The 17136-nt window shown below is 34.9% G+C and overlaps 1 protein-coding gene across 1 annotated transcript; it reads right to left on the reverse strand.

The window, feature by feature from the left end:
* Window positions 1-1422: 1422 nt before the first annotated feature.
* LOC144372417 (TATA box-binding protein-associated factor RNA polymerase I subunit A-like) lies at window positions 1423-10812 on the reverse strand. Its single transcript, XM_078035801.1, has 4 exons — window positions 10653-10812; window positions 7468-7637; window positions 3139-3252; window positions 1423-1629 (listed from the first exon to the last, which is right to left on the reverse strand). The coding sequence occupies exons 1-4, from the start codon at window positions 10771-10773 to the stop codon at window positions 1423-1425; spliced, it is 612 nt and encodes a 203-aa protein (XP_077891927.1). The 5' UTR covers window positions 10774-10812.
* Between the last annotated feature and the right edge of the window lie 6324 nt (window positions 10813-17136).

A 17136-nucleotide genomic window follows, 5' to 3' on the forward strand; every position in this document is an offset into this window, starting at 1 on the left:
AAAATGTCACAAGATTAACATTAGGGCCTTCGAGAAGAATCTTGGGAGACAAGAAGAGGTAACACAAGAAGGAGGATGGGAACCGAGATTGGTGAAATCTACATGCCTAGGGACAAAAGAAATATTACTTACTACATAAGGATAATAAGGAAATAGTGTTTATCACCTATAAGGTGATAAATACCAGGGCTAAAATTGGGATGAAGGATGTGAAAATAGAAAATACTTAATTCTAGAGAAGCTATGGAGGAAAACTACACAAGGGAAAGAAAAGTGCAGAGAATCATGTAGCTTCAAAGAATGTATACCTGGGAGTAGGAGAGGATGATATCACCGAAGAAGGTTAAGAGAAGGGGAACTCAGCCTGAGAACTGAGTGCTCAATTTTTGGTATGGCCAGTAAATCAAAAAAATTGCATTTTAACCTTTGTACAGAAATTACTTTTTATCTTGCCGTATTCTTTAAACGTTATTCTGGGGAACAATAATATGGAACACACTAAACTCTACTCTAAACACACAAGAAGAAGAGTTTATTACATGCAATAATGGCTGCTAAAGAAAATTTATAACCTTTCTCATAAATTCAAAGACTCTCTCCTAGATCAAACTCCAACCAGCTCCTCTAAGCCTAGTCCCTCTTTGGACTATGCCCCAATCCTGGCCTACCTATAAAGACTTTAAGAAACACTATTTCTTCTTTTTTAAAAAATATTTTTTAGTTATAGATGGATGCAATATCTTTATTTCATTTTATTTATTTTTATGTGGTGCTGAGGATTGAACCCAGTGTCTCACATGTGTGAGGCAAGTGCTCTGCCACTGAGCCACAACCCCAGCCCCAAGAAACACTAAGATAATTTCTAATGCGAGGCTATATCCCTAGGATAACCTTAGGGCTCCTTAAATGGTATACTCAAGGCTGCCTAAAGAATTTAGTTTGTTCTAGCCAACACTTCTAAAGATAGGGCTCCTGACTCTCTGTGGGAGAGTATATGCCTCACTTGCATAAACCCAGTTAGTAAATCCAGATGGGTTTCACATGGACTGCCCTTCTTTAGAATTTTTCACTTTTCTTACTCTACTCAAGGCACTGTCATCCCCCCAACTTTTCTATTTAAGACACTGAATCACCTCTATACAAACTGCAATGGAGCTTAGCTCCTAACCTACTGAATGTGTTTTGACCACTGAGGTCCAGCTGTTTACCTGTGACCAAAATTTTAAAAATCATTAAAATGGTCATGAATTTAGCAATAAATCATCTCATTTATGACCTAGAAGTTTTATGATATATCAGAAATATCATAAAGGATGATCAAGAATTTATCTGAATGAAGTCAGTAGATAGATTACTAGATTACTCCTTAAGATCCCTTCTGCTCTTCAGTCTCTTCACCATAAGAAAATAATTTATTCATATTCACTCATCAAGCTTTGACAATTCAGCTTTCTTTTTGGACCATGTATAATACTGCAAAAGCCCTTTGTAGGCCTGAACAAGGTTGATTAATATTTCCTGGGAAGACGATTTTTCACCATATCTCCATGTCTCTGCCTGACTTAGATTTCTGTTTGCATCCTCAAGCATTCCATGATGCATAAGGTACAATGCATGTTGTAAGGAGATCTGCACCAGTAATAAGAAAAAGCACACTGTCACTGAAGTCATTAAGATAACCATTACTCAAAAAACACAGTAAATATATGATGGACTAAGTCCTTGATTGGATATGAAAGATAAGACACTGTCCCTGTCATCAACAATTTCAACCTAACAAAGAAGACAGACAGATGAAATGACACTATGTAAATGAAAGCTATGTAAACTTACAAACAGAAGACAGTACAATAGTGAAAAAACAACAATAAAAAACAGGGGTTTTGAAGACAGTGACCTGGCTCATATGCCAATTAAATGCTAAATAAATCTGAATAACTAATTCGTCCTTTTGTCTGACCTGTTTTATGAGGCAATTCTTAATCCTTCAGAAGGGTGTTGTTAGGATTAAATGAGATTTAATATTAATTTAAAAAATTAAATGAGATTTAACTTTTGCATACTACTAATTCCTAGTTTGGGCTACAGTAGACAACCAATAATATAACTATTTTAAATATATTAAATCAGCTCAAAAGAAAACACCTTAACAGGGAGTGTTGGAGAATGATGTCAATTCCAATGGAAAGGAAAGTGCATGCTTCCACTTATCTAAAACATCTAGAATGGGCATATTCATAAAAACAGAAAAGATATTAGAGACTGTCAGTAGCATGGGGAGGAGGAGAAAATGGGAAACTATTGCTTAATAAATATAAAGATTCTATTTGGAGTGATGGAAATGTTTTAGAAATAGTGGTGATAGTTTACAACATAGTGAATATAGTTAATACCACAGAACTGTATACTTAAAATGGTTAAGATAGCATGGTCCATTATATACAACCACAATTTAAAATTCCAGAAAACAGGAAAAGTAAAAACAAAACAAAATTTAAAACTAGCTACAAAGTAAATATTTTAGGCTTTGCATGGCACATGACTTCTTCATAATTACTCATTTTCATTAAAAAACAGCTATTGACAATATGGAAATGAATGTGTGTGGCTGTATTCCAGTAAAACCTTATGGCCTTGAAAAATAATTAAAAGCAAATTATAAAATTTTATTGAAAAGTGTTCTGTTAGTTAAAGAGAGAGAGAAAGAGAGAGAGAGAGAGATAATCTTGAAAATGTCTCAGCCCTTTTGGTAATACTTTTAATAAAACATTAACTTGGAGACAAGGTTCAATGCAAATAGGAATTAAAATGTTTTTACACATTCAAATTCCCCACTTGTTTCGCTTTTTCCAAAAATACCAACTCAGCACAAATAACTTGGGCAAACAGTAGAAGCACAACTTCAACATCTGATGGACTGGTTTTGGCAACCAGAGATAAACAAAGAGGAGGTATTTCCCATCAGACAACATGGAAGGTGATCAGAAACTAAGGAATGGCTGGCACAACACTGCTTTCTTTCTTATTTATCCCAGTATCTTACCCTTTCTTCATTATTGTTTAATTTACACTGATACAAACAATTCAGAAAACAATATGAACACTGGAAATATAAGTTCACAAAGTCTATATTCTTACCTTTACATAATTCAGGACACCAATATTTTTCATCCGGTCAGCAAAGGTATTGAAAGTCTCCACATTGCTTTTGGGATGATAAAAGAGAATTTCACTTCCAAGTCTCCAAGTAACCTGTCAAAGCAGAAATTATTACCCAATGTAAAGTCCAACCCTGCTTTTATTCTATTTTTCCTGTAAGTTTTGTTTTTCTGGTTACATATAAAAACAACCTAAAATTCCTTTCCCTAGATATCATAATTGTCTATGTTATCGTACTTTACCCAGTAAAAATAAAGTTAGATCTCGCATAACAAAATCTTTTCAATACTAGTTTTTAAATTCTAGGTAAGTATAACAGTGCCATTATTAGATTAGCAGTCTAAAAGAGGAAGAGGCAGTTAAGATATTATTAAGTATAAAAATTAATTAGTATAGGAAGAATAAGTCAGAAACTAGGTTTTGGTAATATTGGCTTCTTAACTGGTCTCAACCTCATCTTTATTCTCAGCAAAATGAGTGCAACAGACTAGTTTCTTAAGATCTTATCAATATTGAGTATATTTATTCCAATATTTACAACACAAATTTAAGAACTGTCATCAAATATAAACAAATTTTAATAAAAAATATTTTCTCTTCAGATCACCAATCCTGGTGAAAGAACTTGGGAGTTCTTTTTTCATGGAAGCAAATGTCCATTTCTCTTACCCCCATTTAAAGTACTTCAACCATACCAACTTTAAAGTGAACTTCAAAGTCAATTAGTTCTAGAAGGCACACATTGGTTGTTTGGTACAATAACTTCATATTTCCAATTAAAAAAAAAACAACACAAGGGCTGGGGATGTGGCTCAAGCGGTAGTGCGCTCGCCTGGCATGCGTGCGGCCCGGGTTCAATCCTCAGCACCACATACCAACAAAGATGTTGTGTCTGCCAAGAACTAAAAAATAAATATTAAAAAAATTCTCCCTCTCTCTCTCTCTCTCTCTCTCTCTCTCTCTCTCTCTCTCTCTCTCTCTCTCCCTCTCCTCTCTTAAAAAAAAATAATAAAAATAAATTTAAAAAAAACAACACAACAGGGCTGGGGCTACAGCTCAGTGGTAGAGCGCTTGCCTTCCATGCATGATGCACAGGGTTCAATCTTCAGCACCACATAAAAAATAAACAAATAAAGGCATTCTGTCCATCTGCAACTACAAAAAAAAAAAAAAGATCACGACTTTATTGTAGAATATCAAAAGTAGCATTGAGGAGCTTAAAGAAACTTATAAAGGGCTGGGGAGTAGCACAGTGGTAAAAGCATGCCTAGCAAGGCAGGTACTAGGTTTCATCCCCAGCACCACCAAAACAAAAACTTAAAGATTATCCATTATCTATAGTTATCTACAGTTGTTCTTAAACCCAGTCATAAGAATTACCTGGGGCACCTATTAAAAATAAATATTCTAAGCCACCATGCCCGTAATCCTAGCAGCTTGGGATGCTGAGGCAGGAGATCATGAGTTCAAAGCCAGCCTCAGCCATTCGGCAAGGTCCTAAGCAACTTAGTGAGACCTTGTCTCAAAATAAAACATAAAAATGGCTAAGCCAGTGGTTAAAAGCCCCAGGAGTACAGTACCAAAAATAAATATACATGCGTACATATGTATGTATATGTGTGTGTGTGTGTGTGTGTGTGTATAGAGAGAGAGAGAGAGAGCACGCGCGCGCGCATGCAATAGATAGACAGGGTTTCACTAAGTTGCTGAGGTTGGTCTTGAACTTGCAATCCTCCTGTCTCAGCCTCGAGCTGCTTGGGATTTCAGCTGTACTCCACAGTGACTGATGGAATCTGTATTTTTCAATACATGCCCTAGGTAGTTCAAAAGGATTCAAACAAGTATCTGGAAGCCACTCATTTAATTTCTTCATTTTATAAAACAAAATCTGGACAAAAGAGAGGTATATAATGTCTCTCTGTAGGGGCTGGGGATTTGGCTCAAGTGGTAGCGAGCTTGCCTGGCATGCGTGTGGCCCAGGTTCGATCCTCAGCACCACATACCAACAAAGATGTTGTGTCCGCCGAGAACTAAAAAATAAATATTAAAAATTCTCTCTCTCTCTCCTCTCTCACTCTCTCTTTAAAAAAAAAAGTCTCTCTGTAATGTAAATCATTACTAATGATTTACAGATATATGTAACTTTAGTCCCTAAATTAAAATTTGTCAATAATTATATTTTCTTTTTACACACACACACACACACACACACACACACACACACACACACCAAGTAGCATGTATGTACTATTTGGTATTTTTGGTTTTGGCTCCATTAGATTGATGCACTGGTTACTATATTAGTAAAAGCACCTGAAATAGTCAAGTAAAGTTATTTGTGGAGAAACTGCTTTTTACTAAACAAATTTAGCAGTATATGCCAGGCAACCTTTCAGGCACTGTTTTACCCCTTCCCTCAGAAATGTACATTTGATATGGAGAGACACACAAGACACAAGAAAAATAATTATATTGACAAATATTACTGGAAAAGCGTGAGAAGGACATGGAGTTCAAGAGTGCCAGTACAAAGTAGGAATAAGAAAGCAAGAAATGCAGTTGTAATTTTAAATAATCAAGGTAGACCTCACAGAAGTCAAAGAAAAGTGGTCATACAGAAGGGCAGACATGATGATAGCTGAAGAAAGATCTTTCCAAGTAAAATAAATAAATAAATAAGGTAAAGATTGAGGCAGAATATGCCTGGCTTATTCTAATAAGAGCAAGGCTAGTAAGACTGGAAAAGAAAATACAGGTGAGCAAGTAACAGGAAATGAGATTAAGAAAACAAAAGGTCAAATGGGAATGGGTGAGCACATCACACAGGAACCCTGATTACAGTGTTTTCAGCAGAGGAGTGAATGAGGTCTTAAAGTTTTAAAAGGTTCACTCTACATCATTAGACATTAGGAAAACAAAAATCATTTTAAAACCATGATAAGATATCACTTTAAAACCACCAGGATGACTAAAATTAAAGAGAAACAACAAGGCACAGGTGTAGAGAAGCTGGAACTTTCAAATATTACTGATGGAAATATAAAATGGTGGAGTCACTTTTGAAAATAGTCTGGTAGTTTCTTGAGAAGTTAAATACAATTACCACATGATCTAAATTTCTACTCTAGGAATATACCCAAGAAAAGTCAAAACAAACATCCACAAACACTTGTGCATGAATATTTATAGAAGCATTATTCACAATAACCAAAAAGTATAATCAACCCAAATGTCTAACAAACTGATGAATGGATATATAAAATGTGGTATGTCCATATAAAATATTTGCCAATAAAAAGGAAAAAGCACGAATATTTTTACTACAACATAAATGAACCTTGAAAACATTTTACAGAGTAAAAGAAATCATTCACAAATGACCATTACATTATAAGATTCCATTTATATAAAATGTCCACCATAGAAAATAGTAGATTAGTAGCTTCCAGGGGCTATGAGTCAGTAGAGAAGCAATGAGGAAAGACTGCAAATAGGTATAGGTTTTCTTTTTGTAGAAAAGGAAACTATCCTAAATTTAAATTGTGGCTAATGTTTGCACAACTCTGTGAAAATATTTAAAATATTAAATTGTACAAGTCAGTGAATTGTATGGTTTGCTAATGTCTCCATAAAGCTATTTTTAAAAAAGACAAAAAGAACACTCTGGTTGGAGAAAAAAACTTTCAAGTTTTGTTGAACGAGAGTACAAAACAGGTGCACAACCTGTGGAGTAAGTGAAAATTAAAATGATTTCTAATAAAAAAAAAAAAGAATTAACACCTTTGTAGATGAAAGGTGTTGAGGGTTCCAGCTTCTCTACACCCTTGCCTTATTGTCTCTTTTTGATTTTAGTCATCCTGGTGGTTTTAAAGTGATATCTTATCGTGGTTTTAAAATTTTTGTTTTCCTAATGTCTAATGATGTAGAGTGAACCTTTTAAAACCTTAAGTCCTCATTCACTCCTCTGCTAAAAAACACTGTAATCAGGGTTCCTGTGTGATGTGCTCACCCATTCCCATTTGATCTTTTCTTAACCTCATCTACAAAGGTGTTAATTTTACCCTATACCGAGGGTAAAATAATACAAGGTAAGAAGGAATTATTATTGGAATGAATGAATACTGGGAAATTTGAGAATGCACAACTCAAGACTATTTTTAGTCTTGATATAATTTCTACATCCAACATTACTTTTAGCAGCTTTTAGTAAATTCAGTTTGAAATCCCCCTAAAGCTTTGTGAATGGAGCTAGAGGCAAAATCTTTCAGAAATCTGCTGTTTCTTTCAGCAGACTCACACTTTGTTTACCTCTGGTGCAGCATGCTTTTTGTAGGTGTCTGAATCTTTCAAGATCTGCAAACAGCTGTTCATATACTCTGCAGCTTGCTGCCACTCGTGCTTCAGAAGGGCTTCTTGGATAAAATTTAAACAAGCACTTGTTGTCTGAGCAAAATCTTTCTTCTTTTTCCCTCCAGTCACTGTAAAGATGAAGGATAAGGGTCACCCAGTGACTCCAATTCAACTATTACAAAAACTTAAGTTCTGATAAATAGAACAGTAGGTATTACTTGACCCAGTCCATCCCCAAGTATCAAAGTCAACTTCATTTGAAACAAACTCTTACACACATACTGTTTTTTAGCAAATTTCTAAAAATCTAAATTACATTCTTGGGCTACTACAATCACCAGATCCTTCAAATCTCATTCAATAATCTTTTTGTCTTGGCATTAAGCAATTTTTTGAACAAAAGAGTAGAAAACAAGTACACAACCCATGGAGGAAATGAGGAGAATCTCTCAATAAGATCCCCCAAAGCACAAGCCCTGGTAATTAGAATAGGTAAAAATCACCAGTCACCCTATGCAAGCACAGTCTTTATTATCCACCAATATTCTGAAAATTCCAAATAAACTTGTTTATTTTTACAGTACTAGGGATTGAACCAGGAGTATTCTACCACTGCTGAGCAGTTATAGTCTTTCCTTCTTTCTTTCTTTTTTTTTTTTGTTAGACAGGTCTTGCTAATTTACTTGCCTAGGCTGAATCTCAAACTTGCCCTCCTCTTGCCTCAGCTCCTAACTATCTGAGAATACAGGCATGTGCCACCTCACCTAGCTAGGCTTTTATATTTTAAGTACCAATTTCCCAGTAACACAATGATATTAAATGCACACGAAATTAAAACAGCTATAGACATTAGCATTTGTATCCCTTAAGTATTAGCAATTCCCTTAAGGATATCTGGACTTAGTTAACAACCTCATTATATAAGTGACTGGTTACTATGCTTTCCTTCCTATACAACTACCAGATCCCTCTAGGCTAGCAGTCTTCTAGCTGGGTACCCTTAGCCCTGCAAATACAATAGACCAATAGGTCCTCTTAAAGCAAAGATCCTCTTAAAGCAATCAATCTGCAGATTCTACCTCCTTGTATATTGTTTCCTGAAATTAATCTCCTAGAGTGCTATGCCCATAATCAAGGTCTCACAATCAAAATCATTACATATTACCTGAAGGTATTTTCAACACATGATGAAAACTGAATGATTCTAATATTTACTTTTGCAAGTCAAGTGATTCCCAATTCTTTTATCAAAACTGTAGAATGTTCTAATAATTTTAAATAGAACATGTAATTTTTTGTGAGTAACTCATGAGTCGAAGATCTGATACTTGCTTAACTAAACTCCATTCTACTTCCCTATGTGACTAAAGTTTCTCAGAGTTTACATTCATTAAAATATAGAATTAATGCCAGATGTTTTCTCATTCTAAAGTTAACATTCTTAATGATACATGAAGTAACTGGGCTAAGATTAAAAAATTAAAATTTACTTGAATACTTAAAACACATATCTCAACCCACAAGAAATTTTAAAACTTAAAAAATTTATAGGACGTTAAAATTAAGTGCAAATACAGACATACTTTTACTGTAAAATGTACTACAAAAACAGGAACAATACAAAATTTCCATTTATAAAAAGTTTTTTCATTGAATGTTTTAAGGTTGGCAATGGAAGGACATTACATCTCTGCTATTTAGATTCTACCAGATCTACTTTTTAAAGTAATTTAATTTAATGTAATTAAAACACCATCATGTGCTGGAAATTTATCTCTTGCAACTGATAAACTTTTTAGAAGACAAATTTTTAAATTTTTTAAATTGTGCAAAGTAGGACACAGATTAAAAAAAAGAAATATTACAGTGGAAAAGGTCAAAGACTATATTGATCTAGGTACATATAAATCACTAATAAGGTACATATAAATCACCTTGGGATCTTGAGCCTGGCTACTGTATGTGGTTCTGAAACTAGCAACATTAGAATCACCTAGAAGCTAATTAGAAATGCAGACTAATATGCCCCATCCAGATCTCCAAATCAGAGACTTCATTTAACAACATCTATACTCAAGCTGTTCAATCAGCAACAATCCCTGGCAACTAGCCCAGAAAACTAACAAAACACACTTTCCTTGAAATATTCTTTGTTCATCTAAAAGAATATTAGACTCAGGTTAAGTTCCCTTCATCTCAGTGGTTAGAAGTGAATGCTCTAAAATCAGATACACATGATTCCTAATAGCAATACTTAAGAGTATAAGTTTGAGAAACTCAGTTTCTTCATACTAAAATGCCTAGCACATAAATTTACTGAGGATTAACTGAGATCATCAAATAAAAAGAGTAAAATTTTTTTTAATGGGAGCTAAACTTTAGGATTCTTCATTGAAATAACTCATACCTATTCTAAACTGAGAATATTAGTTACTTTTTATCTTAATCTAAAAATTTCTGGATTGTACAGAAAAACAGCCACCTTTTCATCTGATTAATATCACTTGACCAGCAAGATTCATTGCAGTGATATGTCGGGTGGCAAACTAAACAAGAAAGACAAATGCCAAAGTGAATTTGGAATTAATCCTAGGATCCAAGGAATCACTGTCAAAGGGGAAAGAAGGCTGGGATAAGAAAGACATTTTGATGCAATAAAGAAAGTGTTGATTCAAACGTATTCCTGGGGCTATACCACCCAACATGGCAATGTACAAATAACTGATTCTTGTATATATCTTTAAGAAATGTATCCTATAGAAAATTTTGCTTGTATTTACATTAGATAAAAATAAGGAAAAATATTATTTTTTTGAAAGCTATGTGCTTCTCAAAAGAAGAGACTATATCTTTTTCATGTATAAGTCCCCAATATTTTAGACTTATATATTAGATATTAGTGCTCAGAAAGCACTGCTGAAAAAAATGTGGCTGCAACATAATATAGACTGTATATTAATTCAAAAGAAAAGGATTCCAGAACAAAAAAGAGTATTTCTTATGATTCCCTTTCTGCTTATAGTCAGAACAAGAAAACAACTTATATATTCTTAAAAACTAAACCAGCATGGTTCATTTTGTATACATATTGAATCTACTACTTCCTTGCACTAAAGTTAAAATGGTTCTGTTATTTTACTTACCTACAGTTTCTAAATGCTTCTGAAGCCAAGGAAAATACATTCCTGTACCAGTGAGCACAGATGTTTCCACCTGGTCATCCTCTGAAATGGTCTTTGTCAATTCTTCACTGAAATCACTCATACTTATTACAAACTGAGAATATCAGTTACTTTTGGTATATCTTAATCCACAAGGTTCTGAATTGTACAGAAAAACAGCCAATAATAAATATGACTTGAGCAGCAAGATCCATTGCATTGTAGGTTTTTTAAAATTATATATATATTTTAGTTGTAGATGGACACAATACCTTTATTAATTTATTTATTTTTATGTGATGCTAAGGATTGAACCCAGTGCCTCACACATGCTAAGCAAGCACTCTACCCATTTAACAACTCCAACCTGCAACTGGCAGTTCTTTTAAAGTAAAGAATAAATTTGCCAAGGCCTGTAATCTGTTCAGCTCAGTAGGCTAAAGCCAGGTGGATCACAGTTCAGAGCTAACCTCAGCAACTTAGCAGGGCCCTACGCAACTCAGTAAGACCCTGTCTCTAAATAAAATACAAAATAAGGCTGGGGGAAGTGGCTCAGTGGTTAAGTGCCCCTGGGTTCAACACCTGGTACCCCCCACACACACCCAAAAAGCATTTAATTATGTCAGAAGCAGCCAAAATAAATAATCCATTACTCAACTTTTACTATGTTTCAAGCACATAAAGATATTTCCCCTTAATTTTAAAAAATTCAAGCCTAGAGAAAGAAACAACAAAATGCAAATAACAAATACAGAACAAATAGTAGTAGCTAATATTTATTGGATCTTTACTACATACCTGGTCTATTATTTAATTTGGGGCTAGGGATGTAACTCAGTGGTAAAGTGCCTGACTAGTATGCATGAGGCCCTGGGTTCTATCCCTCCCACACAGCATCACACACACTCACACTACATACTAATTGATTTCTTCCACATTATTTTGAAAAAAACTAAGGGAGTGAAATTATGAAACTTGTCCAAGGTCACATACACACACACAAAATGAGGACAAGAAAATTCAGAGAACATAAAACTACTAGGCATGACTAGAACTAGGACAAGTGATAGGTAGGAGGCAATGATATTGCAGGTGGCAAACGAAACTAGAAATACAAATGCAAAAGCGAGTTTGGAATTAATCCTCAAGAGGCTTAGTGTCTCTCTCCCTCATTTCCCACATCGACCCAAGCATTAAAGCTTCTGATCCTACCACCTAGAATTTCTACAATATTTCCTCTTCTCTGGAATTCTACAACACCCTGAAATTGTGTTAATCACTGCATTAGCTTTCTAACTAGTTACCCTGCCTAAAATACTGCTTTTCCACATTACTACCAGAATTAAATCCTTTAAAGTCAATTTCCGGGGTTAAACACCTAAGTTTGAAATAATATGTGACTCTGAATGCGACCCAGAATGTACTTTGAGGAGTTATAACACAAATTCTCTTTTCAAATCCTCAAAAACCAGAATCAGTAACACATGGTTGCCACAGTAACCAAAGCTTCTCCAGCTGGCTCTCATTTCCCAGAACCCAAGGTTTTAGAGCATAAGGGGAAAAAACTCGGAAGGAAAACACGGGTAAATCCAAGCACACCCTTTTTGTCTTCTAAACAAGTAAGCTCGCAATTATACTCGCAGCACTCACCCACCTACCGCGGGGCTCTGCAGGAAACCGCCTCCACTCCAGAAGAAAGCTCTCACCGGAAATTGTTAGCGTGCGCTTGCTCTGAGCATGCCCCAAAAACCTGCCTTGGGAGCATGCGCAAAACCTAGCCCCGCCCCAACTCCTCCTTTGAAGGTTGGAACGAAGTTGCCCGCCCCTTGAGCTGGTACTGGCTAATGGAAGTGAACCAAGAACTGACTATAGGCTGCTGCCTTCCCATTTGTTTGGCCAGAGATTTGCATCATTCTGTCTCATCCAGAAGGTGTAAGATTGCCATTGCAAATAGAGATTGTGGAGAGGGGACGGCAGCTGGACTAGGGGAGTAAGATGTCACTTTACCTAGTGGTCCTTTGGATTTTGCTTCGCTTTCCGACGGGAGTGGTGGTGCACACCTGTAATTCCAGTAGCTCAGGAGGCTGAGGTAGGAGGATTTTGTCAGTTCTACCTTTGGTTAAACAATCCCTGCGAAAGGAAACCACATAAGCAGTAATAAATACCTAGAGCAAAGGACTCATCAGGTTATGTAAAGCCAAATCATAGAATAAGGAAAAAATAACAAAGAATTTTTATTTTAAACCATTAAGTTTATTACACAGTTAACTAAAACACACAGTGCATCTGTTTCTACCTGATGGATCATCTCCTTTTATCCTGAAGAGGTTCTTTTAGCATTGTTAATAGTAGAGACTTATTGGTATTGAATTTTCTTACTTTTTATTTATTTTAAAATGTCTATTCTGCTTTCAGTTTTGAAGAGATATATCCTGGATTAGCAGTTTTTGTCTTCTAGCACCTTAAACCTTTCCATTAACTTTAACCTCTCATTTCTGATAAGAAGCCAGCTATCATTTTAGTCATTTTTACCAATGCATAACACACCACTTTTTTCTAATTGCCTTCAAGACCTTTTTCCTTCTAATTGATCATTTACAGTTGACTCTGATGCATCTAGATGTGATTTGCTTTGTAACTAACCTTAGTATTCACTGTTTCCTAAATCTCTTGACATCTTTTTTGTTAATTTGTGATAATTTTAGTCATCATTGTCTTAAATATTTTTTTCTGTACAATTTATGCCTCTATTCTTCTAGAAATGTAATTATATGTATGTTAGGTCACTTTGTACTGATAGTAACCAAGTCTCTATTTTTTTCTTTCTAATTTTTAGACCAGATAATTTTTATTGGTCTATCTCCAAGTTAACTTTTTGCTGTTTTTGCACTATACAATCTGATGATAGATTTGTTTCATGAATTTTTCGTTTCCAATACCGTACTTTTTATTTCTTTTAAAAGAAATTTTTCATTTATATGTTGACACCCATATCTACATATTCATTATGATTAAGCTTTTCTTTAACTCCTTGAAATTAGTTATAAAAACTATTTAAATTTTTTCTGCTAATCCTAACTTCTGGGTCAGCTCACGGAACTTTTTTTATATGTGATATTTTCTCTTGTGGTTCTCATTTTTCTATCTTCTTTGCATTCTGGCAAAATTTAATGATATTCTACATGCCTATAATCCCAGCGACTCAGGAGGCTAAGGCAGGAGGATCAAGAGTTCAAAATTAGCCTCCGCAACTAAGGGATGCACTTAGCAACTCAATGAGACCCTGTATCTAAATAAAATGCAAAAAAGGGCGGAGGTTGTGGCTCAATGGTTAAGCACCCCTGGGTTAAATCCCTGGTACCAAAAAATTTTTTTTAATTATATTATGGTCATTTATACATGATACATCATAGGAAGTCTGGATTATGTTTTCTTCCTATAAAGGATATTCTGTTTTATGTGTCATGCAGGCTAATTACTGGTGAATTGTTTTGATCATATTAGATTTGGTATTATTATTATTATTATTATTATTTGGTTCCAGAGATTGAACTCAGGGTACTCAATTACTGAGCCACATCCCCAGACCTATTTTGCATTTTATTGAGAGACAGGGTATTGCTGAGCTGCTTTAGCACCTCTATTTACTAAGGCTGGCTTTGAGCTCGTGATCCTCTTGCTTCATCCACCTGAGTCACTGGGATTATAAGCATATTCCGTGCCTCACTAGGTTTGGTATTTTTCTTTATTTCCATATTTCATGGTGCATTATACTTGTACATAATGGTGGGATTTGTTGTTATGTTTTCATACATATGTACAATATAGTGATAAAACTTAGCCAATATCATTCTTGAGTATTTCTCTTTTACCTGCTTTCCTTTCTCCCCTGATCCCTTTCCTCTATTCTACTGATCTCCCTTTGATTGCCCTCAGATTCCTTTCACACACACACACCTTTCTTTTCCTTTTTCCTTTCTGGCTGCCTCATACATTTTCAGCATGAATCAATTTTGGTTTCAAATTTAGGTCTACCATTTTCCCTTTACTCTTTTTTGTGTGGTTCTTTTTGCTAAGGCTTATTTATGAACTCTTAATTAAGTACCTGATATATTAGTGAAGCTGCTGCAACCTGACTCTGCTGAAAACCTAATTTCTTCCAACATTGCCATTTAGCATCATCTTCAGTCTCCTTTATAGCAGTCAAACTCTGCTAAGCCTTAAAGAGTCTCATCTGGTACATTCATATCAAAAATAAATTTCCTCCAGGCTTTTAGTATTCTCTCTCTCTAACACACACACATAATCACATTGCACCCACCATAAATAGCTCAGACATTCTTGTCCACAAAATTCCAACCACTATGATAATCTTGCACTTTGATAATTTTCTCCTTAACTCAGTATGACCACCATCTTACTTGAGCTTTATCTCTCTGAAATTAATACCTGAAAATGTTTAGTTTTTCTAGTTTTATACTCTTTTGTGTCAGGAAAACAAATCCCGTACAGTAGAACTATAACAGTTTCAAGTAAAAGTACTAAATTAGTTATATCCTTGCCCATCAATAGTGGTAGAAGCACTTAGGTGAACTTACATAGAAACTGCAACATCTTACATACTCAACAACAATTTCATTGCCCATGGAACCCAAAATTAATTGAAAGAGTAAACCCCAAAATGGATATCTGAAAAATAAACTGGTCAAAATTAGTAAGGCAATCAGAGTTAAATAATCATATATTTTACCAATAGCACTAGCTTAAAAGTATGGGTCTACAATAAGTAGAAAAATACAAGTTAATGGCTAGAGTCATAAAAGTTTCTATTATGATAGGCAGTCTCTTATGATGCTTTAATATTATATGATAGTTGTGAAATGATTACAAACTAATAATGAACATAATCTATTTGCAGATTAAAATGTTCTTCCCTGTATTATCTACAAATTTTAGATACACCTCAAAATGCCCTGGAAAAGAAATTTCTTAAGTCTCATCAAAATGAACTACCAGGTTTTTTCCTACATTTGACATGACACAGTGCCAAGATTTCTAGTCCTGAATACACACTTTCTATAGGGAAGAGACATATATCTTGGCAATTAATAGATCATTTATCTCATTTCCTACAGCCAATTTTAGTCGTAAGAAAAGAAATGTTTATGTATTCATTCTGCTGACTTTAGTCTATAATCTAATCATGGATCAACAAACTTTTTCTGAAAAGAGACTGATAATAAACGTATTAGACTTTGTAGGCAAGTCTTAATTGCCACTCAAATGCCAGTGTAGCACAAAAACAGCCTAGACTATGGGTAAATAATATAAGCTTCTGTGTTCTAATAAAACTTTGTTTACAAAAGCAAGTGTCATTGTTGGACACCGTGGTGTGCTCCAACAGTCACAACTACTCAGAATGCTGAGGCAGGAAGATTACTTGAGCCTAGGAGTTCAGGCCAGCCTGGGAAATAAGAAAGAAAGAAAGAGAGAGAGAGAGAGAGAGAGAGAGAGAGAGAGAGAGAGAGAGGGAGAGGGAGAGGGAGGGAGGGAGGGAAGGAGGGAAGGGAGAGAGAGAGGAATGAATGAAAGAAAGAAAGAAAGAAAGAAAGAAAGAAAGAAAGAAAAAAGGAATAAAGGGAACAATTTAAAAAAACAGTGTCAGGCTTACAGCTATGATTTGCTCAACACTGTTCCAGAGTATTAATGTTATGCTCACAATAGATGTTTGGCTAGGCTGTATACATACATACATGCATACATACATACATATATACATGAAAGCAAGTTTGTTCTTTTGTTTGCTTTCTTTTATTTTTTCCATTTTTTTGTTGATACATTATAGTCGTAAATCATGGCAGTATTTGTCATTACATATTTCCACATGCACAATATAACACTACAGTTTGGCCAATATCATTCCCCAGTATTTTCCCTTCACTCCTCCCTCTCCTGGTCTCTTTCCTACACTCTACTGATCTCCATTTGATTTTCACTTTTTTTTTTCCTTTTTCCTCTCTTGCTTCCACATCCGAGAGAAAACATAGGCTCCCTTGATCTTATGAGTTTATCTTATTTTGTGTAACAGAATGTTCTCAAGTTTCATCCATTTTCCAGCAAATGACATAATTCACCTTTATGGCTGAATAAAGCTCCATTGTGTGTATATGCCACATTTTCTTTATTTATTCATCCTTGATAAGCACCTAGTTTGGTTCCATAGTTTGGCAACTGTGAATTGTGCTGCTATAAACATGGGTATGCATCTACTACTCTAGTATTATGACTTTAATTCATTAGGATATACATTGAGTAGTTGTATAGCTGGGTTATATGGTGGTTTCCTGCCTAGTCTTTTGAGGAACCTCCATACTGATTTCAATAGTGGTTATACTCATTTATAATCCTATCATCAGAGAAAAAAGTGTCCCTTCTTCTCCACATTCTCTCTAGCATTTATTATTGT

This window comes from Ictidomys tridecemlineatus, unplaced genomic scaffold (genome assembly GCF_052094955.1).
Source record: "Ictidomys tridecemlineatus isolate mIctTri1 unplaced genomic scaffold, mIctTri1.hap1 Scaffold_102, whole genome shotgun sequence".
NCBI classification, from domain to species: domain Eukaryota; kingdom Metazoa; phylum Chordata; class Mammalia; order Rodentia; family Sciuridae; genus Ictidomys; species Ictidomys tridecemlineatus.

What these genes read in the sequence shown, in the direction of transcription:
- LOC144372417 (XM_078035801.1), bottom strand. Translation starts at nt 10,773, where the DNA reads ATGAGTGATTTCAGTGAAGAATTGACAAAGACCATTTCAGAGGATGAC. An exon ending in GAAGCATTTAGAAACTGTAG is followed by an intron (nt 7,638 to 10,652) that starts GTAAGTAAAATA and finishes TCATCTTTACAG; the next exon opens with TGACTGGAGGGAAAAAGAAG. An exon ending in GTGTCCTGAATTATGTAAAG is followed by an intron (nt 1,630 to 3,138) that starts GTAAGAATATAG and finishes TTACTGGTGCAG; the next exon opens with ATCTCCTTACAACATGCATT.